Here is a 24,096-nt window from a genome sequence, read left to right on the forward strand (position 1 = left end):
CAAGGTTCCGTGGCTTGCTTCTGTCTCCCAGGGTCACCCTGACTACGCCTCTGCCTCTGTACAGTGGCCAGCAGAGCACAGGGGGGCACCTCCCTGCTGTGTCCAGTCACAGAAGAACTGGGCTGTCAGACTCGAGGTTGCTGTCCTGGACACCGGTCTGAGCATAGCGCCCCCTGCAGGTTAGGGGCAGAGCTGGGCAGCCTGTGTAGAACCTATCTACCTGGATCATTAATTACCCTTCCATGTCTTGACACTTGCAGAATGTTAGAAGGGGGAAAAAAGAACATAGGAGTCACGTGTTCTAAATATTTACTTTGAGCAGAGTGTACCGCATTTCACACTTCTGTAGCAGTGTGACCACGCCGTTCACAAGCTAACAGAAACCGAAACAAAAATAACTACCCCACAGTGCACTAGGGGCTAGGAATGGGGCACAGACAGGTTTAAGTTTTCTAATGGGCATGGCAATCCTATTGCATTGGATTTATTTGGAGGAACAGCACATGCTACAGAACACCTGTGGAGGTCAGAGGACAGCCTGAGGGAGCTAGTTCTCTCCTACCACGCGGGGCCTGGGGACACCTTTATGCGATGAGCCGGCTCTCCATCCTTGAACTAGTCTTTTTTGCGCCTCCCTGTTTTTCTGGACTATATTAGCTCCATTTGGGAGAAGGTTCAGAGGTGCCTGGCTTGCCCATGGAGCCCATATGCCTGGCTGAATGGGGATCTTACATGAAATGTGGATCAAGGTCGGATGTCAAGTTCACCTGAAGCTCAGGTGCATAGACCTGTGGGGTGACAGTGCCTGACCGCCAGGTAGCTCCAGCCCACACACTGCCCCCTGGTGGTCATCATGGACATGGGCTACGTTGGCCTGGAAGAGCAATTCTCTAAGCATGGTTCAGGGATCCCTGAGGGTCCCCAACACTTTTCAGAGACCCCTAAGACCAAAACTATTTCTCCTCACCATGTGACCTTTGGCCTCTTCCACAAACACTGAGAAACAGGAAGTACTCAGATGTGGCTTCAGAAGCTGGGCTGGAACTAGTTTTTAAGCGAGTGCCATCTGTTGAGTTTCAGTGCGGAAAAGCACACACCATTATCTGGGAAAGCTATTAGACTACTCCTCCGCCTTCCAGCCATCCTCCACAGCCGCGAGAGCCTGGGTGTCTTCCACGTGCTTCATTGGAACAACAGCTCAAAGGTTGAAAGAAAAGGCTGACAAGAATGCCCAGCTGTCTTTAAACCCCAAAGCAAAGTGAACTGTAAAAATATAAAAGCAATCTCTTTAATTGGAGTTTTTAGATTTCTCAGTAAAATATCAATAGATGTAACTCATGTTTTAGAATATTCAAAAGTTTACATTTATTTTTCATCATGTGTGTAAGATGATGTGTACCATGGCACAACTCTCTGGAGTTGGTTCTCGTCATCCACCAGATGTGGGTCCTGGGGATCTGAACTTGGGTCATCAGTCAGGCTCTTGCAGAGAGCTCTTTACCTCCTGAACCGTCTCACTAGCCCCCAGAGATTGCTTTGTGATATCTATTGAGTTGGACTCCTCCTATTGGAATTATCACCCTGTCTAATGCCAGAATATTTCATCAGCCCACAAAGAAACCCTAAAGCCGTTAGCTGTCACTGTCCTCCTGTGCCAACTAATAACCGCTAATCTCTCTACCCGTAAATTTGCCCGTTCCGGACACGTCTATAACCAGCCTCATTTGGTATGTGATTTCTTGTACAAGCCTGGCTTTTCCACTTAGCTTCACGTTTTCAGGGTTCAACCATGTTAGAGCAGGTGGAGAACTCTTTTATAGCAAACTAACATTCTGATGTATGGACAGGGCACACGTTATACCTTTATTAGCTGGTGGATGTTTTAGCTGCTCTTGCTTTAAGGGCTGTCAGGAATAACGTGGCTAAAAACGTTTGTATACATGTGTTTGTGAGGACATATGTTCTCAGTCCATTGTAGTTGACATCTAGGACAGCTGAGTTGTTGGGTCATGTGGCAAGTCTGTGGTTAACATATTGAGGAAATAGCAAACAAATTTCCAACCTCGCTGTTTTTTCCCCTCTACTTAATTCAATTACACAACTTTATTGGTAGCACGTAAACATACATTTCTTTATTATTCATTCTAAGGATGTTGAGCATTTCCTGAAGTGTCTTTCAGCCACTGAGATTTTTCTGTTGAGAGCTCTCTGTAAACATTTATTTTTAACACGTTGCTATAATGTAAGGAAATTGTATTGAATAGGGATGAGGAACTCGTAGCAGTCACTCTCCTGCCAAGCCCATTGTATGTTCACATACGTGTCAGTGTGGTTTTGACCAATAAAGATAGAATTGTAGCATCCATACGACTTTCATCTCAGGGCAGGAGGAATTCAGTAAGTGCAAAATTTTATTCTGAGTTAATATCCATGCATTGTTTCCAGGCAAAGCTCCTGTAGTAGTGTCTCCCTCTCAGGAGAAGAAACAACCCCAAAGGCAATTGGAAAGCTTGGAGAGCAGAGCGAAGCCTTGATGACAGCACCCCCCCCCCATCCAATATCTATGCTTTAAAAAATTATTCTCATGCATACATGCACTACATGCATGCAGTGCCTATGGCAGCCAGAAGAGGGCACCAGACCCCCTGAGAGTGGACTTGTCGACTGCCCTGTTAGTGCTGGGAATTGAACTTGGGTCCTCTGGAAGAGCAGCCAGTCCTCTTAACTACTGAACCATATCTTCAGCTTTCCCCTTAATAATTTTTATAGAATATAAATGGATTCTGAATTTGCAGTGCACTGGACTGGATTCACTTAAAGCTCATCCTTGTGCACACTGACCCAAGTTCATCTCTTTTCCTCCCCAACATGCGCACACACACTCTCTCACACTCGCTCCCTTTAGAAGGCACAGACAACATCTTCGTAATAAACAGTCCTCTGTTCAGCAACGCACAGAAAGCCAGCTAAAGGGTCCCTTCCCTGCAGAGTTTTCAAGGATAGCCCTGTGGACAATGACTTTTAAAACTGCCTAGTGGAGGTGCTGGCGCCTCCTTAGGCCTTGGCCTCGGAAGAACACTGTGGCTTTGGTGGGGACCTCTTGGGGAGCAGAGCATAGCACTGTGAGCTGCCTTTCCAATCCCACGGGGGAAGGCGGAGAATCATGGGTTTGCCTTGGTGTCTTGCTGTCTCCTCATGGGCTGGCCCTTGGGGGTGCACTGTGTGAGAAAGGGCAGGGGTTGGATGCCCTGCGGGCTGCAATGAAAGTTGCTGAGATGACAGTTAAGATAGTCATCAATCTGGCTGCAGGGCAAGGCCAGTTCAGGTACCCTCTCCATTATTGCTTAGGGTCTTAGCTGGAGTCATCCTGTGGATTCCTGGGAATTTCCCTAATGCTAGGTTTCTCGCTAGTCCCACAATGGTTCCCTCAATCAAGGTATCTCTTTCCTTGCTGTCCCTCTCTGCCTTCCCCCATCTCAGCCAATATGTTCCCTCATGTTCTCCTCCCCACTTCCCTTCTCCTCTCCCTCTCCCCTCCCACCCTTGCTTCTCCCCACCCCATGCTCCCAATTTTCTCAGGAGTTCTTGTCTATTTCCCCTTCCTAGGGGAATCCATGTATATCTCTCTTAGGGTTCTCCTTATTACCTAGATTTTCTGGGGATTTTGGACTATATGCTGGTTATCTTTTGCTTTACATCTAATATCCAGCAACTGATGGAAGCAGAGGCAGAGATCCACAGCCAGCTCCCAGAGTTCAGTTGAAGAGAGGGAGGAGCGATAATATGAGCAAAGGGGTCAAGACCATGATGGTGATACCCACAGAAACAGCTACCCTGAGCTAGTGGGAGCTCACTGACTCCAGACTGACCGACGGGGAGCTTGCAGAGACCCAAACTAGGCCCTTGGAATGTGGGTGACAGTTGTGTGCCTCGGGCAGTCTGTAGGGCTACTGGCAGTGGGACCAGGATTAATCCTTACAGTTTGAACTGACTTTTTGGAGCCCATTCTCTTTGGAGGAATGTATATATAAGATATAAGGGGAGAGGGCCTTGGTCCTGCCTTAAAGTGACATGCCAGACTGTTGACGCCACATAGGAAGTCTTACCTTCTCTAGGAAGTGGATGCAGGGTGGGGTGGGTAGAAGGTGGGGGGAGCAGAAGAGGGAAGGGAGAGGAAACTGGGATTGGTATGTAAAATGAGAAAAGATGGTTTTAAAAAAAAATACAAAAAGTTGCTGAGTGCGTATCTTCTCGTCGTCGTCGTCTTTCTGATTCTTGCCCTCTGATGTCCCTTCTGCTCTGGGCTCTTTGTCACGTGATGTACCTGGCCACCTAGTCCAGGAGCTTTGCCAAAGGCCCTTGCTGGAGGAGGGAGTACAGTGGTCAGTGGGACCCCGCCTGCCATCAGCTCCCGGCCACTGACATGCTCTTTCCTGTCCTCCTTGTCTCAGATGTGACTCCCGCCTCGGGCTGTGCTCCCTGCCATGGCTGACACCATCTTCAGCAGTGGAAATGACCAATGGGTTTGCCCCAACGATCGGCAGCTTGCTCTGCGAGCCAAGTAAGTAGTTTGTGGCGTGCAGGGTAGCCCTTCCTTCTCCACCTGTTGCCATCCTCCCAGGCCTTTGCAAGGTCTCTTCCCAGAAGGACGTTTGGAGAGAGACGGCTGGCACGTGCACACCACTCTTGGCCCACGCTCATTTATTACCCACGGTGTAGAACTGACTTGTCCCCATTTCTCAGGAAAGGAAAGTGAGGCCTGAACGTCTTGCCCATGTCACTGATGAGCGGCTGGGTTGGGACCCACATCTGAGTTATCTGATCCCAAACCTGTGCTCTAACACAGCAACCCACAGGGAACAAGGCCTCCCCGTTGGCTCTGCTCCTGTCCCTGATGTCATAGTGGGACAACACGGAGCACAGGCTTGTTCCCTGGATGAATGGATCTCTTTGGCAGAGACCATAGCTAGTCCACAGCATCACTCCTTACCCTTAGCAGGCTTTCTGTCCCTCTGTGGCTCCCTTGTTCCCTTTTGGGTGGAGGGTGTCTTGATTTTCCTGTTAACCCTCAGCCTAGTGACCATTCAGTTCCAGTTAGGTCTGCTCCCCACCACACCCCACACACACTGTGCACCTGTCACCGAGCCTTCCAGATGTCCTCTTGCCTCGCAGTCTCTTTCAGCTCTCTGGTGAGTGCTGTCCCTGGCTCTGATAGGCAAGGAGCACCCTGCAGCTGTTAGGCTGTGCCCGTACCAGGAGCCAGCATCTCCCAACTGGGACCAAGTTTAAGAAATTTGCAATTAGACAGTATGAGCCTGCGGGGGACAGGGCTGAGACATCAAAGGCAGACGAAGCTAATCTGAGCCGCTCAGGAAGAGTGGTGTCACGTGTCACATGTGAGCATCCTTGCTTCGCAGCTGACTTGTTCCTCTCCTCTGGGTGCCTCAGCACCCCCCACACAGGGAGAGTGACAAGGGATGCGCATGGTCCCTCTTACCTAATCTCTGATGCCAGGCTGTTGCCGTGTCCTCCCTGGCAGGGCCCAGCGGTCCTTGACCCTCCAGTGTCCCCTTCATTTCCAACTTCAACTCTTGCTCAGCAGCTGCTGAGAGCTGTCATAGCCTTTCAGAAAAGCCAGTGTGAGGGTCTCCTCCTGGGTGTGTGTCTAAGGGACAGCTGTAACGACACCCCACTGCAAAGCTGGGGGTCGAGTCCAGGGAACCCCTCAGGAAATCTGAAGAGTTTTCCAACTCACGCTCTTCCTACCAGGCACCCAGGAGTCCCTGAACATCCCTGAACTCATTTGGCCCTTTGAAATAGAGCAGAGATGGGGAGGGGTGAAGCTTGCTGTGGTTACCTAGGGATGTGCAGTTCTTTTCATTGCGATGATTGACAGTGGGCTGGGGGCGGGATACTAACTGGGTGCAGGACCAAGAGAGACTTCCCTTTGAGTGTGATGCTTCTGTTGTGAGAGAAGTAAATGTTGTGAGGAAACAGGGAACGTTCCAGGCCTAGGAAATAACATACGCAAAGGCCCTGAGGTGGAAGAACCACAGCATACAGAGAGGCTGACAGGAGGCAGGTGTGGTTTGAGTGCAGAGTGTGGGGGTACACAGTGAAAAAGGCGAGGAAGTGGCTGTTACCAGACAGGATACGGCCTGGCCCTCCAAGACCCCCCTACAAGACTGGAAAATGGTGGGTCCCACATTGCCTCCTAACAATGCTGACACCAGCGATGGGCACAAATCCACACGTTACAGGAATTCTCACTATGGACTCCGAACCACAGTGCCCAGGCTGTGTCTCCACCATTCTCATGGGGGCTTTGTAGGCACCCTAGGGTCCTGCCGCAGTGGGCAGCCTCATCTCCAGCTGCACTTTTCCTCCTAAGGCTGCAGACAGGCTGGTCTGTACACACCTACCAGACGGAGAAGCAAAGGAGGAGCCAGTGTCTGAGCCCCGCGGAGCTGGAGGTCATCCTGCAAGTTATTCAGAGAGCAGAACGCCTGGACATCCTTGAGCAGCAGAGGATCGGGTGAGCCAGTCAGCAGCTCCAGCAAGAAAGCCAGGGCACTGAGCAGGGAGGCTGCAGGGGGTCTGCGGGGTACCAGTCAGCCACAGTCAGCTTCTCATCCGGCCCCCTGGAATGTAGACAGCTGGGAACTGGGTATTATCCTGATCCCGGACCCCAGGACTGTGGGAATGAGCCCAGGGAGCAGTTTGGATTTGGTCTCTGCGTATCCCCTGCCAGCTGCAGCTCAGTCAAGGGATGCACTCAAGTGGAGGCTGTTCATTGCCTCGCCCTACCGTGGCCCCAGCAGGAAGAGCCCTCCAGTATGTCCTCAGCTCCTCTCCTGGTCGCTAACACCCAGGACTCAGCCATCCACCCTTTTGGTGTGCCTTTTTATTGCTGTTTGATTTGGAAGACCTCAGGAAAGTGCAATTGCACTCCGCTGCTTTGGGCAGGAGCTCGGTTTGTCCTGATCTTGTTATTTTTCTGTTCATCTTTTCCCATTAGTTCCATGATCATTTTTTAAAATCAGACACAGTAGAAAGGCCGCTTTAGAAGGCGATGGTCCCACTAGAAAGATGACTGCCGCGCCAGCGGCCTCTTGTATGAGCCTCAATCACACGGACAGGACATTATCGTGCCAGTGCAAATAGGGATTACGTCAGAACGGCTGGGTCTTCTTTTCATCTAACCTGACTTCTCGCAGATCGCTTCCCCAAGGGTCCTGCCAGGCTCTGGGCTAGCAATAAATGCTGGTGATCGACCCCCACCCCATTTCCAGGATAGTGAGCAGGGGAGGCTCCTACCAGCTCCCCCAGGTTGTGGAAGCACTTTTAGATGCCCTCAGCCAGCAGGCCACTGTCTCAGGAAGTCCCTTTCGTGGTCTGGTGTCACCCTAAGTGCTGAGCTGCAGGCATTAGGCCCAGAAGCAATACTGCATGCCGAGTCGTGTGGAGGAAGTGTGCCCTCTACGTGAAGCGTGGATACATGACATGGATTGACAAGAGGGTTCCTGAGAGCAAGCGGGTCATGCCAGGCTAAAACTGGGTTTGCCCCCAGGCCCTACAGGTCCCCAGATGGACAACAATGCCAATATATGGAAACCAGAGGTGGTCACCATGGGGCATGCAAATGGGAGTGGCCTCACCGTGGGGCGCAGACGGGAATGGCTGCACTGATGAGCTAGATATCCCGTGCCCCCCTTAGCAACATCCTGTCACCTCAAGAAAGTACAGGCCTGTGGTGAGGAGGGCCCTTACCAGGCAGGTTTGCAGGTGGACCCAGGCTCCTCTTCTTGGGAGCTTCATGACTCAGCAAGCCCCCTCCTATTTCCTCGACTCCAGTCTTCTCTGAACAGGAAGTGTAGTTTCCTCCTCCTAGGGTAGGGGTGGCCATCAGAGGGTTTGATGTGGCCACACACTGCTCTTCATCCATTCAGGAGTTTCCACTGAGCATCCGCTGGGTACCAGAAATAGAGTGGCTGGCAAACCAAACAGTTCCGTGGAGGCTGTAGTTCATAGCAGGAGGTGGGGGAGGAGAGGGGGTCTCGGTGGAAGGGGTACCCATCCAGGCCCATCTGGGCCCCAGGTGCTCAGCATTGGACAGTTTCAAAGAAGAGTTTTGTTGTTTTGGTTTTGTTTTGTTTTTCTCTGCTGCTGTAGCTTCTGACCCACCCAGGTGCTCTGACCCAAAGCCAACAGTCCCTCCCCTACCAGGCCTTCAATACTGCCCTCTGGGATGAAGCTCCAGGCCGCCAGCCTTCTGAGAGAGGTTCTCCTCCTCCTGGCTTCTTCCTCATTATCCCAGATTTCCACAGGAGCTTAGAAAAATGTCACTTGGGTCAAATCACCTTTAAACTCTTCAGTGGCTTCAGATTGAAACCAAACTCCAGCCTGTGACCTGAAAATCTCTGGGATCTGCCTTAGCCCCTGCTCTTCTCTGGCTTCTGGGACATTTCTCAGGCCTCTGTTTTCAGAGTGCCCTTCCCTGCTCTCCCCCTACTACTTACTGGGCCTCTGGCCCCTCATCTGTCTTCTTGTCCCCTCACTCTTGGCTTGCTCTCTTGCTGGTGAATTTCTCCTTTTGTCGAATTTAAGTTCCAGGAAAGCCTGGACTGTGTGCGCTATCTGTCCTGTTTGCTACCATCTTCCCAGTGTCCTGCGCATCCTAGGTGTTCAGTTAATGGCAAGTTAACAAGTGACTGGGAGTTAGCCAGGGCTTGAAGGGGTGAGGGAATGGCACATATGCTTGGACGCCAGCAGCAGCTGTGCCTGTGTAGTCTCCGGGTTAGGGACAGGGAGGACATTCCCTCTGACTCTGTACCCTGTGTTGCAGGCGTCTGGTGGAGAGGCTAGAGACGATGCAGCGGAACGTGTTGGGCAATGGCCTCTCCCAGTGTCTGCTCTGCGGGGAGGTCTTGGGCTTCCTGGGCAGCGCCTCTGTGTTCTGCAAAGACTGCAGGAAGGTAAGCCCCGCTCTAGCCTTGCTGATCAGCTCCCTAGCACTGGTCGGCTTTGCCGCCCCGTGGCTTTGCGTCCCCCGTTTCCCACATGTGCAGGTGTATGCTTTTGCATGTGGTGATATTGTTTGCTTTTTGGCAAGAGGAATGGATGGTTTGGCTTCTAGAGATAGCTCTGAGAAGAGTGAGAGCTGGGTATGAATCCCGCTCCTATTCCAACCATCAGACCTCAGAGAATTGGTCTGGTATCTCATGCCTTGTCTTCTCAATCTGGAAAATAGGGGCAATTATCACATGTACTCCAGTGAACTGAGGATCAGATACATCAGGTGCAAAACTCATAAAGCCTTACCTAGTGTCCTGCTGTGGCGTGCACGCCTTTAGTCCCAACATTCAGGGGGCAGAGGCAGGCAGATCTACAGAGGGAGTTCCAGAACAACCAAGACTACACAGAGAAACCCTGTCTCAAAAAACAAAAACAAAAACCCTCGCCTAGTCTAGACAGCCAGGAAATGTTAGGCACAATGTCTCAAAAAACAAAGACAAAAACCCTTACCTGTCATAGATAGCCAGGACATGTTAGTAGCGCTAGGCCTGTGCTTCTGTTCTGGCTGCTGTTCTCCTGATGCCAGGGAGAAAGGCCTTCGCAAGAGCAAAGAGATTTTCTCCATTTCTTACATTAAACTGTGCCACATATTAAATCACTTCATAATGAGAGCAAGACTTTTTTTTTCAATTTTATTTTATGTGCATTAGTGTTTTGGCATGGGTTTCGGGTCCCCTGGAACTGGAGTTACAGACAGCTGCAAGCTGCCATGTGGGTGCTGGGAACTGAACCCAGGTCCTGTGCAAGAGCAGTCAGTGCTCTTAACTGCTGAGCCATCTCTCCAGTCCCCGAGCCCAAGACTTTTCTAGTCTGACTTTAGTTTATTATTTCCCAGAGAATAATGTGCCTTCCAATGTTCACATTTATTTCGGATCTCAGTTTTACTTGCTGTCCTTTGGGGCCTGTTATTTTTTCTCCCTGGCAGAAACTCTTCTAGATTATTCCTCTTCCATCTGTAACTGTGCTGTGCAGTGATGAACACCTGGCTCCCCTTTGCTGCCTCCCCAGCTCAGAGACGCTGTTGCCTCCCCCCCTCCCGCACCTTTTCCGGCTTCCCCCTCATTTTGCTGGCCCCACCCTCAAGCAGCTCCATTTGCACCGGTCATTGTTTTGAGCTTGAAGTTCTTTATTATTATTATTAATTTTATTTATATCTTATGTGTATTGGTGTTTTCTCTGCATCTATGCCTGTGTGAGGGTGTTGGATCCCCTGGAACTTACAGATGGTTATGAACTGCCATGAGGGTGCTGGGCATTAAACCTGGGTCCTCTGGAAGAGCAGACAGTGCTCTTAACCACTGAGCCATCTCTCCAGCCCCAAGCTTGGAGTTTTTAAAGTAAACAAGATGGAGGAAAAAGAATCTTTTCTCTTAAGATGACAAGCCGCTGTCAACTAAGATGGTTTGGGGATTAATCAGTCCTGGGAAGGACAAACAGGATAGAAACCGAGGGGTGGGGTGGGTGGTGAACACCGAGAAGACAGTAGAGGTGGGCAGGCCGGAGCAGGAAACATGGACTGGAGACACTGAGTCTTTTGCAGCCTTGACAAGGGCATCTTCAGTGGCATCCCAAAGCTAACTGTGAAAGAGGTTGATATACCAGGTGATTACGTGGGAAAGCTGGGGTCGGAGGCACAGGCCCTCCCCACTCTCTATTGCCTGTGGTAACCCTAGTCTAATGGGCAGGACTGATCATCCGAGCACAGCAGAGGGTGGTGGAGACCACACGTGGTGGCGTGGAAACCTGGGAGTGCCTTGCTCCCAGGACTGGGGCCAGGTGTGTGATGTTTTGTGACTTCTCCTCCCCGCTTCTGCTGCCACAGCAGCAGGTTTCCTCCTCCTCTCTCTCCACCTCACAACGACTCTAAAGAGTCCAGGTTTGAGGGCCCATGACGGGCAGTGCCGTATCTCTTTCCCTGGGAATGTCCTGGCCTCTTCCACAGAGCGAGCTGCGGTCCCTACCCTAGTTATCAAAGAGTTAATGCCAGCTGCTCCTCAGAGAGCCATTGCCTAGGCAACGGACTGTCCCAGGGGAGGGCCTCAGCTGGATGAGGGCTGTGGGAGAGATGCTCTCCCGATTCCCCTCCCCCTCTGTCCAGTGCCCTGGGGCTGGACTGGTCGCTGGCTAGAGGGCATTTATCCATTCTGTGTTCTTACTCTGCCAGCAGGAAGGAGACTGGGTGCTGGTCTGACAGAAATTTGTTCAGGGTAAAGGCGGGGGAGGGGATAGTAGATTGAGGGCATTGGGAGGTTTGGACGAGTTTCTTCTTATGTCCTCAAGAAGACTGGGCTATCCAGTCATAGGTAACCATTTGTTTAAGTTTTGAGTTTTTGAGACAGGGTCTCTTTGTGTAGCTCTGACTGTCCTAGAACTCTCTCCGTAGACCAGGCTGGCCTCAATCTCACAGAGATCCGCCTGACTCTGCCTCCCGAGTGCTGGGGTTAGAGGGGTGTGCTGCGGCCACTGCCTGGCTGACCATTCTTTAATAGTAGAGGGTCCACCGTGCACAGGCTGGTTCCAGGGATAGACAGACCCTTGCTGTCATTGAAAAGGGATAACAGGCAAATTTTAAGTGAGTAAGCACAAAACAATGCAGGAAGACTGAGGGCTGTGTACCAGGTGGGGACAACGATGTGACCTTGGCTGTGAAGGGGGCACTTCTCTGAACTGAGCCTGGACACAGGCAAGAGTCAGTCCTGTACGGATCTGTGTGGGCAGATCTGGGCAGAGGGAACTGCAGGTACAAAGATTCTGGGGCAGAAGTAGCTTAAGGAGCTAATTAAAGTATCTGGAACAGAGGAGGCGAGGGATGCGCTTGGGCCAGGAGCTGGAACTCTCTTTAGGAGACTGAGTATTGAGCATGGCATGCAGCGCGGAGGAGTGGGATACAGTCTAAGTGTCTTCGTGTTTGCCCCTATGTGTCTGTGTGCTCTGTGAGTGCAAGTGCCGCACCGGCCAGCAGAGGGCAGAAGATCCTCTGGAGTTGGAGTGTGTTAAGTTGTGAGCCGCATACAGTCCCTGGGACTTGAACCCTGGTCCTGTTGAAGAGCAGTCAGTGCTCTTAACCACCGAGCCACCTCTCCAGCCCCTGCTGTGTGTTTTTAAGGGATGGTTCTAGTTGCTGAAGGCCAAATAGACTACAGAGAGACACAGAGAGCAAGCTTGGGGGCAAGCTTGGTGGTGATGGCTGCCATTGGCGGAATGATGGACTTAGGGGATGAGGCATCATGGGATGGAGGCCTGTGTTAACAGAGCATCCTCGTCATTGGTGTGTTCTAAACAGATGAGGAAAGATTAGAGGTTCTAAATGAGAAGAGTCCTAGCCTGCACAAGGCCAGAGCGAAAGGCCACTTGGGCCACCCTATGTCTCAGAATTGTCAGTATGCTGCTTCCGCACCAGCCCTGGACAGTGCTTAGAACTCCTGACTGGGTGTGGCCACCGGGGGAGGGGTGTTTCTCTCCCTCACAGCAGGAACAGAGGTGCCCAGAGCTGTAGGGTCAGCTTGGGTTGTGTTCCCAGCTTGTCTGCCATGGAGTGGTCTGGTAAAATCACTTCACCTCTCTGGGCCTTCATTTCTTTATCTGTAGGTCAAGATCACAGAGCAGCCCTTGGCACCAGGTGCTTGTGAAGTACGGATTGGCTGGTATGGGAAGCCTTTCACAGGCTGGTCCGTCACTAGCACCTAGCAAAGACGTGGGGACCTCTCACTGTCCTTGTGACTGGGCTGCCCCAGGTGCTCCCTGCTTAGACTGGACACTTGCCACAGAGCATGGACCTGACCTTCCTGGACCACAAGAGAGACACGGTGACACCACAGTCAGCCAGGGCTATGCCCCTTAACAAAAGATCTTTACTTCCCCATTGCTTGGAGAACTGGGAAGTCCAAGGCAATTCAGCATCTTCCTGGCCTGCCAGTTGGTGGCTTCTCCTATGTCCTCATATGGCGCTGGGCAGAAGCCGAATGTCTCTTCCTCTACAGACATAATCATATCAGATAATGGTTTCACACTTTGGGCCTCATTTAACCTTAATTCTTTACTTTCAGAGTACTCCTTTTCCCAGTATAGTCACAATGGGAGTTGGGGTTCAACGTTGGAATTTTGAGGAATCTAGTTCAGTCATTGTAACCTATGTTTTCTTTATTAGAATTCATGCTATTTTTTTTTAAGATGGAGTTTCAATACGTAGCCCATGGTGGCCTCAAACTCAACCTTTCTTCCTCTGCCTTTGGAATGCTGGGGTTCTAGGCAGTACCACCATATCTAGAAGAATCTGTTCTTTCTCGAACTTTGAATTGAAGCTGCCATCGTTAGTCAGTTGCTTTCCAAAGTTTAGGTAACTGAGTTGAGAACTTGGGTACCTTTGCAATTCTCAGTATTGGTGTTGGGCTGGCAGGGACCCTGTTAGGATGCTGATGCCTGTGAGCCCTACAGCACCCAGGAACAGTCTGTGTGGTACCCGGGGTGAGGGGACTCTAGAAGGGGAATTCTTCTCTCAGGTCCTGACTGCCAAGGTGGATGGGCAGTATTCACTAGAGTGACAGACATGTCACCAACACCCCACTGCTATTGTGACCTAGAGTTCCCGGGACTTAGCAGCCAGGATTGCTGTCTGGAAGAGATAGTCTCCTAAGAACAAAAGGTGCGTGTGCTTGGGTAGGCTGAAGAGAAAGGATGCTGGGGAGATCCCTGGAATTGGAAGTGTCCAAGCCAGACTTCTTGGGGGAGGACAGATCCTCAGGTGCTTCTGGGGACACGGATGCCTCTCCAGCAAGATCTCTGACAGTGTTCATCAGTCACAAGCTGATGCACGGACAGGTGGGAGGCACAGCAGCCCTGGGCTGTAGTCCTCTGTAATTGGACTCTCTCTCTCTCTCTCTCTCTCTCTCTCTCTCTCTCTCTCACACACACACACACACACACACACACACACACACACACAGGGTGGGGTGCTGGCTGCCTGCCCTCATTTCCCCCACTGTTGTGGGAAGGGAGAGGGGCTGACTGGTTAATTAAAGAGGTCTGGTACTCCTAATTGCCTCCAATCTGAGTCAGCCAGCCTTCAGCCTAATTGAGAGACTGACTTTCTAGCCATGGGAGGCTGCGCTTGTCTACAGGATGACCATCTGAGGCCAGGACACTTCTGTCACCAGTCTAAGGAAGCAGTCGGAGCTTTTCCTGGTCTCCGCCAAATGGGTCTCACAGTGTGGGTCCAGGAGAGTCAGCCTGACACAGCCTAGATGCCATGCGCTGAGTCGGGGAAGCAGTCTGAGGTTAGCCTGCGTTTTTCTCCAGTCCCTGAGCAAAAGTGGCCCCAGCCCAGCATAGGGGAACACTGTGGGGCAGGGCATGGGCCACACCCGATCCCTCCTGCCACAGGCTCCAGACTATTTTGCTCCAAAGAGGATCTGTGTCTTGCTGCAGAAACTGGCAGTAACCCCCCAGGCTGGGTAGAGGCTGTGCCCTTTCCCCTGAGCCACAGACTCCATTCTGTTCAGGATGAGGGACTTGTGGCTGCTGAGCAAGGGAGGAACAGATGGCACTTCCTTGTCACCCTCCTGCCTGCCGGTAGCCTGGGCAATCTAAGGAAGCAGAGTCCCTTCCTGCCCTCCCCATCACCATTTCGTATCTGTTCCCAGCCTTCCTCTCTTAGATGCCCAGGTACTTTCCACCGGCTGGCGGTAGCACTTCCTGTAAAGTCTGCTGACTCTGAGCAGGGACTTGTGTGCTCCTGTCAAGATTTAGGAGTCCTCCCTAGTTAGTCCTCAGCACCTCCTAAAGGAGTCAAAGAATTCAGGTGCTGGCTGCTCAAAGTGCAGACTGAGGACCAGAGGCACAGACATTCCCCCTGCATCCCCGCCGAGAGTGCAAACTCTCAGCCCCCCCCAACCCCCTAACCCCCCCCCCCCCCCCCGTCCCCTGAGCAGCCAGAATCCACTTTCCACCAGATTCGTTAAGCACGTCTTCAAGTGTTATCCGTACCACAGCGTGTGCCTGTTGGAATTCCTCTCCCTTGTGAAGGGACTAACCTTCCCAGGTGTCTATCTGACCATACTTGGTTGATGGATTCATCTGTGATGGACACTTGGGGGGTGGGTCCCACGTTGTGAACAAGTGGCTGTGTATGGGGCTGTGCAGATCTCTCTGAGATTCCCCCTCCCAAGGCCCTGGGAGTACATACCCAACAGAGGCCTCGCTGAATCCCGCAGTAGTTCACATGGTTTTCTGAGAAGTCGCCATACTGCTCTGCACAGTGGCCGACTGAATGATTTGACCTCCCGCCACCCATGTGCGAGAGTCAGGAGGTAGCCACGGTTTTTCGTTTTGTTTTGTTTTAAGCAGGGAGTTGGGAGTGTGCTGAAAGTTCCTAGTGGCTCCCATCCTGGACTACCTTTCCAAGCCTGGTGTTAAACACCTCGGCCCCTGGTGAGGAAGGAGAGAAACATGGCGGCGGCAGCCAGCCGCCTTGAGTGATTGGCATATTCATCCTCATTGCCTCCAGATTGGCCTCACTGTGTCCTTTCTCCTCCTCGGCCTAATTCAATGCGGAAGACGCGTGTTTGTGCCTTATTACAAAGATGGATTCTTTCATTGAGCGGCTGATGTTTCCTAAATTCCAGGAAAAAGTCACTTAATTCCTCCGCCCTGAGGGGCCGCTCTGGCTGCTTGCCTGTCGCCAAGGCTGTTTGGCAGGAATTGACTTGGCTCCTGTTGTCAGGATCAGAGGATTGGACCAGACACCAAGCTACATCTTGGAACATCCACCTCGCCTGGGGTTGGCAAGCAGAACATCTCCATTAAGGGGCACTCGTCTTGCCTGGTGCCTGCAGCCAGGCTTTTCTTCCCCTAAATATAGGAACTGTCACTCAGTTCAGTTCAGTTCAGAGCTCATTCTATCCACCCTGTCCTGCCGCCAGCACACCGCTGACCTTCTACTCTGGGTCATCTAGACAGAAGCAGGTGGCTGTGGCCCAGTGGGCCAGTTAATGCCCATAGCTCCATGAACACCCGCATGTCAGTTCTGCAACTCTGGACATTGTGCCCATCTGACTTCCAGGGGGGAGGCAGGGATGCCAGCCTGCCCGATCCTCCAATCTCATATGGGTGAGGGAGAGCTGTAGAAGAGGAAGGCAAAAGGAGGCCCGAGAATAGATAACGGGGGGGGGGGGGGGGGAAGCTGAGCAGCCTCCACTGATGGGGAGCAATGCTAGGCGGGGTGAGAAAGGTGCCCAGCAGGGCCTGGCTAGAGCAGCCATGGCTCTGGAGAGGCACAGGGATGGTGGGCACTTGGTCTAGTTGGTGGTTTGGGTAACTGGGAGACTGAGATGAGAAGGAAGAAAGGCATACTGAGGTTTGGGGAGAGAGGATGACAGGGGCGGGAGGATGGCATCAGAAAACAGAGGGAGGGGCCAGGCTGAGGGCCTCAATAGAGCCACCCAGGGAAGCCCAGCAGTTCTGAGGTCTTTGAGAGAGGCCAAGTCCACACAAACCTCTCCGGGAGATTCGGGGGGACTGTGGTGCACTGGCAGAAACACCAGGATAGACACCCAGAAATAAGGAAGAACAGTTATGAAACAAGTTCAAGTTATTGGGGGCTGGGGATGAGGCTCAGCTGCCAGAGTTCTTGACTAGTATGCCCAGCGGTACATAAAAGTTGTCATGGTGGTCATCTTCAGTTATACTGCAAGTTCAAGGCCAGTCTGGGCTACATAAGACTCTCTCTCTCTCTCTCTCTCTCTCTCTCTCTCTCTCTCTCTCTCTCTCTCTCTCTCTCTGGCTTTTATAAAGTCAAGGAAATTTATTTTCTGAGGTCAAGAGACAGGAATTCTGCTCCTAGCCACTGGAGCTCTGGTGTGAAGGTTAGGTTGCTGACTACATGCTGGGTGGACCAGGAAGCTGGAGTCTGTGATCACAAAATGCTCGATTACCTTACTTAGTGTTTCACACAGCAGTGTGCCTGTCTCTGAGCCTGCTGGGTGCTGACCAGGGCTGCAGAAGCAGCCACACGAGGCCAGCCCACCAGGCTGCGAGACCTCAGGGAGGAGGAAGAGCATCAACAATTTACGAGGAATTTACTGTCTTTTTTAAAAAGCTTCCAATATCTCCATGCCAGGCCCCCTTACCCACTTTATCACCAGAGCCACCTTGGGAGTCAGGTGAAGAAAGGGACACAAGTGGAGGGTGAAGTTCTTCTCCAAGTAGGGTGTTAACGGCCTCACCTAGCGGACTGTGTCTGAGCACAGGTAGGGTGTTAACAGCCTCACCTAGCGGACTGTGTCTGAGCACAGGTAGGGTCTTAACGGCCTCACCTAACGGACTGTGTCTGAGCACAGGTGCCTGCCGTGCAAAGGTCAAGGCAAGAGAAGTAAGCAAGGGCATGTGGCCTGCCAGTTGACATTTCCATGACGTGATATCTTAAAGGATCCAATGTTGCAGTGTCAGCTTCTCAACACAGTAAGTAAGCTAGGACCAGTTGCTGGGCATCTGTCGTGTGTGGCTGTGTCACCCAGGTTGGGGTGGGGCAAAATTGAGAAGGGACCACCCTGTGACCCCTCAAATCTGTCCAGTGGGGCATGAGGAATAGAGAAATAAAAGCAGACACCATGCGCTGAGCCTTCTTCCCTGCCTAGCTCCTTCTCAGCACCTAGGAGCACCTAGGAGCTGTCCTCGGCAGCAAGCAGGCTGCCCCTGGCTTGGCCACCAAGACCGAAAGGCAGACTCTTACCCTAGCCTGAGCTTTCAGACTAAGTCCCAACCCCACCAATGCCTGTACTCCGGCTTCAACTCTGTTTCCAAAACCTGTGACCCCTGCCACCTCCCTGGCCATATGCCAGCTAGTCGGAGTCTGCTGTGGACAGGCTGCTGGACCTGGTCATCCCCTACACCAGGGACCAAGAGCTGGTAGTGCTACATCAGGGGTCCCTCTTGCTTTGGATGAGCCATGAGCTAGAGTGGATTTGACAAGAATTGAAAACAAATACAGAGAGAAGCTTGAGAGGGGAGAACATTATCTCTCTGGGTTTATCAGAGCACAGTCAGGCCTACATTGCATATTGTCCTTGACGGCAGTGGCAGAGCTGAGCAGTGACAGGACTTGCTTCCTGGTCCTCCCTTTCCTAGCCTAGAGCCCCTGGTGGCTCCAGAAGGTAAGAAGGGGTCTTGACAAGCATGAGACCCTGACTTCATCATCAGTACTGCAGAAAACAAAAGAGATGTGGAAAGCAAGGAGCCTTCTCCCCTGGTTATGTCATCGGTGGGGACTAGGCAAGTGGTGCAAGTCTGATGGTTGAGCCCCAGCAGCTTAAAGACTCAGTGAGGTAGTGCTTGAGACTTGTGTTTTCCCGGATTCCGCACTATGCAGGGTATGGGACTCAGGACCTCAAGCTTGCTAGACAAGCCCACTGTCACTGAGCTACACTCCTGGCTTCTCTTCCTGGACTCTTATAAGATAATTGATACTATTGCCTACTAGTTAGAGCACTGGGTTCAGTTGCCTATATTCTCCTGCCTCCATTTTCTCCCCTGGAAATTGGGGGGTAATTGAAGTTCCTGCTCTGGGCTGGGGTTATGGGGGTTGAAATGAGCTAGGCATGCCATCTGCTCTTAGAGACGGTGTCTCGTGCACAGCAGCCACAGCTGGAGAATTGTAAAGCATTTGTAGGTAAAATATTAACCCAACCCAGACCCTGGGGGGCTTCCTTTCCAAATGGTTGGCCTGGAACTTACTGTGTGGCCGAGGATGGGCTTGAGTTTCTAATCTTCCCACCCCCACCTCCCGTGCAGTGCCGTGGAATTACAGGCCTCCGCCTACCTCTACTCTAGTGCCTGTTTTCTTGATGGGACTAAATGTATTCCTCATTTTGTGATTCCCTTTGTTTATATTTTCACTTCGTACCACATCAGAATTCCTCCCCCCCCCCCACACACACAGGAAAAAAATAATCTGATTCTGTTTTTAGGAACTATGTAATAATTATAAGGGAATTTTACACCCTTCTCTGTAGCCACTCTTTCCCAGGCTACTCACAGCCTGCTAGTTATGGAGGTGGGTCTTGAATCTTATCTGTTGCTTTCATTGGTTAACTAATAAAGAAAACTGCTTGGCCTGATAGGACAGAAAATTAGGTAGGCGGAGTAAACAGAACAGAATGCTGGGAGAAAGAAGCCAAGTCAGGCAGTGCCATGATTCTCCCACTCCAGACAGACACAGGTTAAGATCTTTCCTGGTAAGCCAGCTTGTGGTGCTACACAGAATATTAGAAATGGGTTAGATCAATATGTAAGAGCTAGCCAATAAGAGGTTAAAACTAATGGGCCAGGCAGTGATTAAAAGAATACAGTTTCCGTGTAATTATTTCGGGTAAAGCTAACCGGGTGGCGGGAAGCGGCTGCCGCTCCTTCAACATGCTGGGGCCCGGACTGGAGTGTACTGAATAGATGAATAAATGCCCACCGCTTTCTCTTTTTCTTCTTCTTCGAGACAGGGTTCCTCTGTAGCTTTGGAGCCTGTCCTGGAACTAGCTCTGTAGACCAGGCTGGCCTCAAACTCACAGAGATCCGCCTGCCTCTGCCTCCCAAGTGCTGGGATTAAAGGCGTGCTCCACCACTGCCCAGCAAGGCAGTGTTTAGAATGGAGACGCTCAGCTCAGTTTAGATGTTGCCGCCATAGCTTGTGATAAGGGAAGAGAGTAGAAGGCATGCAGGAGACCTCTGAAAGAGGGAGCCATGCGTGCTAGTGCCACCTTGTAGATGGGGTTCCCCGATGCCAGAAGCAACCACAACACCCATGGCGGATTATAGAGTGGGGAGTGGCGCCCAACACTGACTCCCTAAGGCAGTGCCTCTCACAAAGCAGACCTGAGGCCTTGCCCTGGTTTGTCACAATGATCTGCACATGTCTGGGCAACAGATAGACTTTGCAGAGATCTGGTCTGAGTCATTCCGAGGCTCAGGCCCTCACCAAGTGGATAAGAGATCCTATGGCCCAAGGGTGGGAAGCAGGACCTGCCTGGCTCTGTGGGTCTCTCTGCTGGGTCACAGTAACACCCCGCTGCGCCCACCATCCAGTGGCCTCTGGCTGCTGCAGACGCAGCCCCTTCCTCCAGGTCTGGTGGGTGGGTAGAGTCGCATAAGGGCTTCAGCAGCAGGAAGAGCACTGGCCAATCTATTTAGCAGCTCTTAGCGAGGTAATTTTGTGCATTCGCTTGTCCTCTGTTGTGGTAAATGGCAGATAATGACGTTCCCAGTCGACAGTGTGGCTCAGTGCCAGGCACTGCCCCTCTCCAGTTGCCTTGCCACCTGCCACACGTCAGCCGCCTGCACTTCTTCCTTGCTCTCTCATCGCCCCTTAGTTCTGGAGACTTCTCCCTATCACTGTCAGCTGCTCACTGACCACAGCTCAGGGATGTTTAGCCATCTGGGGGTACCAGAGTAGCTCTGCGGATGGGGAGCCGAGAGTTCTCGTCCTCTAGGCTCCCTGTACCCCCGGCCTCAAAATCAGACAAGATCGGGTACATTCAGAATGGTATCGCTGGAGACCCTAGCCTCAAAATTAAAAAATCAAGGCCTGGGAACAGCTCAATGGTAAATGGCTTTCCTCGCATGAAAGAGGCCCTCGGCTCCATCCCTGACCCCATCTAAAAACAAGACAAAGAATTAGGGCTTTATGAGACATTTTCGGGGTTCTCTAGCCCCTTTCCTTCAAAACTTTTTTCCTCCCTTTTATCCACCTCCGATGAGAGGGGCATTTCTTCCCAGGGATGTAGATGGAGAATCTGAGGCTGAGCGGAGAAGCTGGGCTTTTCCTTCTGAGAAACCACATTCAAATTCGAATAGGAGTATAGTTGGTCCTATAGAGCCCAGGGAAGGGCCATGCTGCTGCAGTAGGGTGCCCTTCCTGGCTCCAATCACCTGTTCTACTTAACTTCCCTGCAGGCCCTCTCCGCCTGCCCTCTTGCATCTTCCTCTCCCCACCTCCCTGAAGTGTTCAGTGGCTCCCTGCTGCTTACGGGATAAAGTCCAAATGCCTCCACATGGTGTCATGGCCTCCAGTTCCTTCCCTGGCGGCGGCATGTTGGTAATTGGCACTAATTCCACCCAGGGGGCCCTGTCTCCACCTGACCCTGATTGTCTTTGCTTTCCGTGGAACTCTAGGCCTGCCACCTCCAGGGCCCCTAATTAGCCATTAGTGCCGTTGCCCCAAGATTGTTTAGAAGCTCTGGGGTGTTTGTCTAGTCTGCTGAATTTTTCACAGGAAAACAAACAGTTCCCAAAAAGGCACCCACTGGTCGCGTCCGTCCGCAGAGCTGGAAAGAGCTGGAGGGGGAGGATTAGTGTAATCTCTGGAGACCAGAGGGGCCCTTGCTGTTCCTCTAGGGCAAGGTAGAGCTGACAAAGAAGACTGCCATGCTGGGGGCCTGTGGACGGGGGACTTTGGCCAGGGGTCTATGCTGGCTTTGTTTTGGGGGGTGCTATGAATTGGTCGTTTTGGCCCACATCCACACTCTTCACTCTGCCCTCTGTGGTCCAGCCTCTTTGGTGTAGCAGGCCTAGGGCTGCCCGACTGTGCTCTGGGTTCCACCTGCCTCCCCAGACCCTGGACCCAGCAGTAGTGGCCCTTCCCCCTTTTACATTGTCTATCCTGTCAGCTGCATCCCTATTTCCTCGAGTCTGGGACACACACACATACATACACACACACACACACACACACACACATACACACACACATACACACACACATACATATACACACACACATACACATACACACACACATACACACACATACACACACACACGCACACACACACACATACACACACACGCACACACACACATACACACACATACACACACACACACACATACACATACACACACACACACACATACACACACACACACACACACTCACACACACGCCGGCTCAAGTCCCCTTCCTGACTAGCTGTCGCTGGTGTCTAGTGGGCCTCTGGAAGCAAGGCTAAGCTGTGCCTTCTCCCATCCCACCTGCCATCAAGCCTTTCTGCTACCTCTTCCTGGTCCCCAGAGTGCCATTTCCCTACAGTCTGCCCGCAGCTGCCTCTTACTGTTTCCTTTCCCTCACATAAACTTGACATCTCTGTTGGGGGGGGGTGATTCCCCAGATGTGTGGGGATCAGCTAGACAACAGATTCTCTAGTTGGAAGGTCTCCAGGCAGGGCCTGCAGGTCAGGGCTGGGTTCTGCAAGGCTGCACCCCACCTCTGGCGCACCAGGCCAGCAGCCACATTCATCTCTTGGACTGATGCTGAGACAGCTCAGAGTTCAGGGAGATGTACTCCCTGGTTTGTTAGGAAGGACATTACAAAGCATTCAGATGAAAAGGTTTGGAGGGGGGTACAAAGCCTCTTTGTAGGAACTTCAGATGTTCCACCGTCCAGAAGCCTAGACCCCCACCCTTCTGGTTTCTGTGGAGGCCGACACTGACTGAATGCATTGTTGGTCATGACACCTGATTTGATTTTCAGCTCTTTCCTCTGAGTCTGAGTGAGGTGTGGGGAACACAGTCCCAACCCTCTAACCATGCCCTGTCTTTTTGGTGACCAGCCCATTTCTGAGTTGTCTTAGAAGTCGCCAGCCACCTCTTTAGCATATGAAAAGATTTTTCTCTTTCATTTCCTTTCTTCTTAGTACATAGCCCAGACAGTGCTCTTGCTTCCAACCTCCCCAGTGCTGGGATTATGTGTGGGCGTGCCACCAGGCCCAGTTTCAAAAGCTGCTCTTGGGCTACCGTGGTGGCTCAGTGGGTAAAATCCTTTGCCGTACATGCCTGAAAACCTGAGTTTAGCTCCCCAGAACCCAGGCTGAAAACCAGAAACAGTAATCCCAGTGCACCTACCGTGAGCTAGGAGGTGCCTCTTGGTGAGAGATTGCCAGCGGGAGGCCTGAGTCACCAGGACCTGAGGCCGGATTAGCCTTGGGTAGGGATCACTTTCCTTTTGTGGGCAATGTCTATCTGGGAAGTTTTTCTTCAACTTATTCACATCTGTTCCCTGGCCCCCTAAGAACCAGCGGCACCCAGCTCTGAGCCCAGAAGCATCCTGCTTAATGTACTAGAGCTCAGGTGAGAAGCAAGATTGTTTGCCCTTCCCTTCCTAACCCACGTGACCCTGACAAATATCCCAGCACCTGGACATCAACGCCATAACGTTGAGCTGGGTGTAACACAAAGCACAGTTTATGGAAGTGCCCACCCCACCCCTGTCTGCACTCACTTCCCCCTGTGCTGGATCGAATCAGGGCCTTCATGTTACTCTGTCGCTGAGTTGCACCCACAACCCAAGCTCTTACTTGGGTATTACCCACCAGGGTCTCAGGGTCCCAATTTAGTTCTGCCCTCTCCTCCATGTGTGAACTTGGCCGAGCAGCCCAGCATCTGGAGCCTTCAGCTCCTCATCCGTGATATTCAGATCAGAAAGCCTCCCTGGCAGGGTTGTGAAAGTCACTAAGATTAAATTTGATAAAGATAATGTATGCTGAGTGCTGAATGTGGCACCAGGCGCGGGCTACGTGCTCAATCAATGGTGGCTGTTATCATTGTTAGGAGTTGTAACTCTAAGTAACCACACGGCAGGGGGCAAGATTGATGTGAGCCTCTATCACCTGGGCCTCCCCCCCCACCCCCCACCCCCCGCCTTCAGGCCAGAAAGTCATAGGTGAAACTGGGCTGGAGAGTGACTTGCCACTGCTGGTCCCCAAGGTGACTGGCTTAAGCCTTAGTCCTTTGGGGATTCAGACAGGGTATCTGTGCCTTAGTCTAAGGGCACAGGGAGGGGCCCAAGGGAGTCTGGGAAGCTTGCTTTCAGGAATCCAGGGTGGCATGATCCAGTGCTTGCTCACCCCTGGGGAGAGCCAGTGTCATCACATGCCCCCCCTTATGCACACTGTGAGACTCAGGCGTCTCCCCACCAGCTCCTCACCAGGAACTCCTGAGTTCTTATTGCTTCTGGGAGGCTCTGGAGTACTGTTTAACTGTTCG

At 51.9% G+C, this 24,096-nt stretch overlaps 1 protein-coding gene across 7 annotated transcripts in view; it reads left to right on the forward strand.

Moving 5' to 3' along the window:
- Positions 1 to 24,096, forward strand: part of Rph3al (rabphilin 3A like (without C2 domains)) — a 141,428-nt gene that overhangs the window by 55,415 nt on the left and 61,917 nt on the right. For all 7 annotated transcript variants that reach the window (XM_075991626.1, XM_075991622.1, XM_075991623.1 and 4 more), the window contains exons 2-4: positions 4,452 to 4,561; positions 6,392 to 6,535; positions 8,846 to 8,975. In XM_075991626.1, the coding sequence (XP_075847741.1) occupies positions 4,485 to 4,561; positions 6,392 to 6,535; positions 8,846 to 8,975 (351 nt within the window). In that variant the 5' untranslated portion in view covers positions 4,452 to 4,484. The remainder of the gene's footprint in view (positions 1 to 4,451; positions 4,562 to 6,391; positions 6,536 to 8,845; positions 8,976 to 24,096) is intronic.

Source organism: Microtus pennsylvanicus, chromosome 11 (assembly GCF_037038515.1).
Source record: "Microtus pennsylvanicus isolate mMicPen1 chromosome 11, mMicPen1.hap1, whole genome shotgun sequence".
Lineage (NCBI taxonomy): Eukaryota > Metazoa > Chordata > Mammalia > Rodentia > Cricetidae > Microtus > Microtus pennsylvanicus.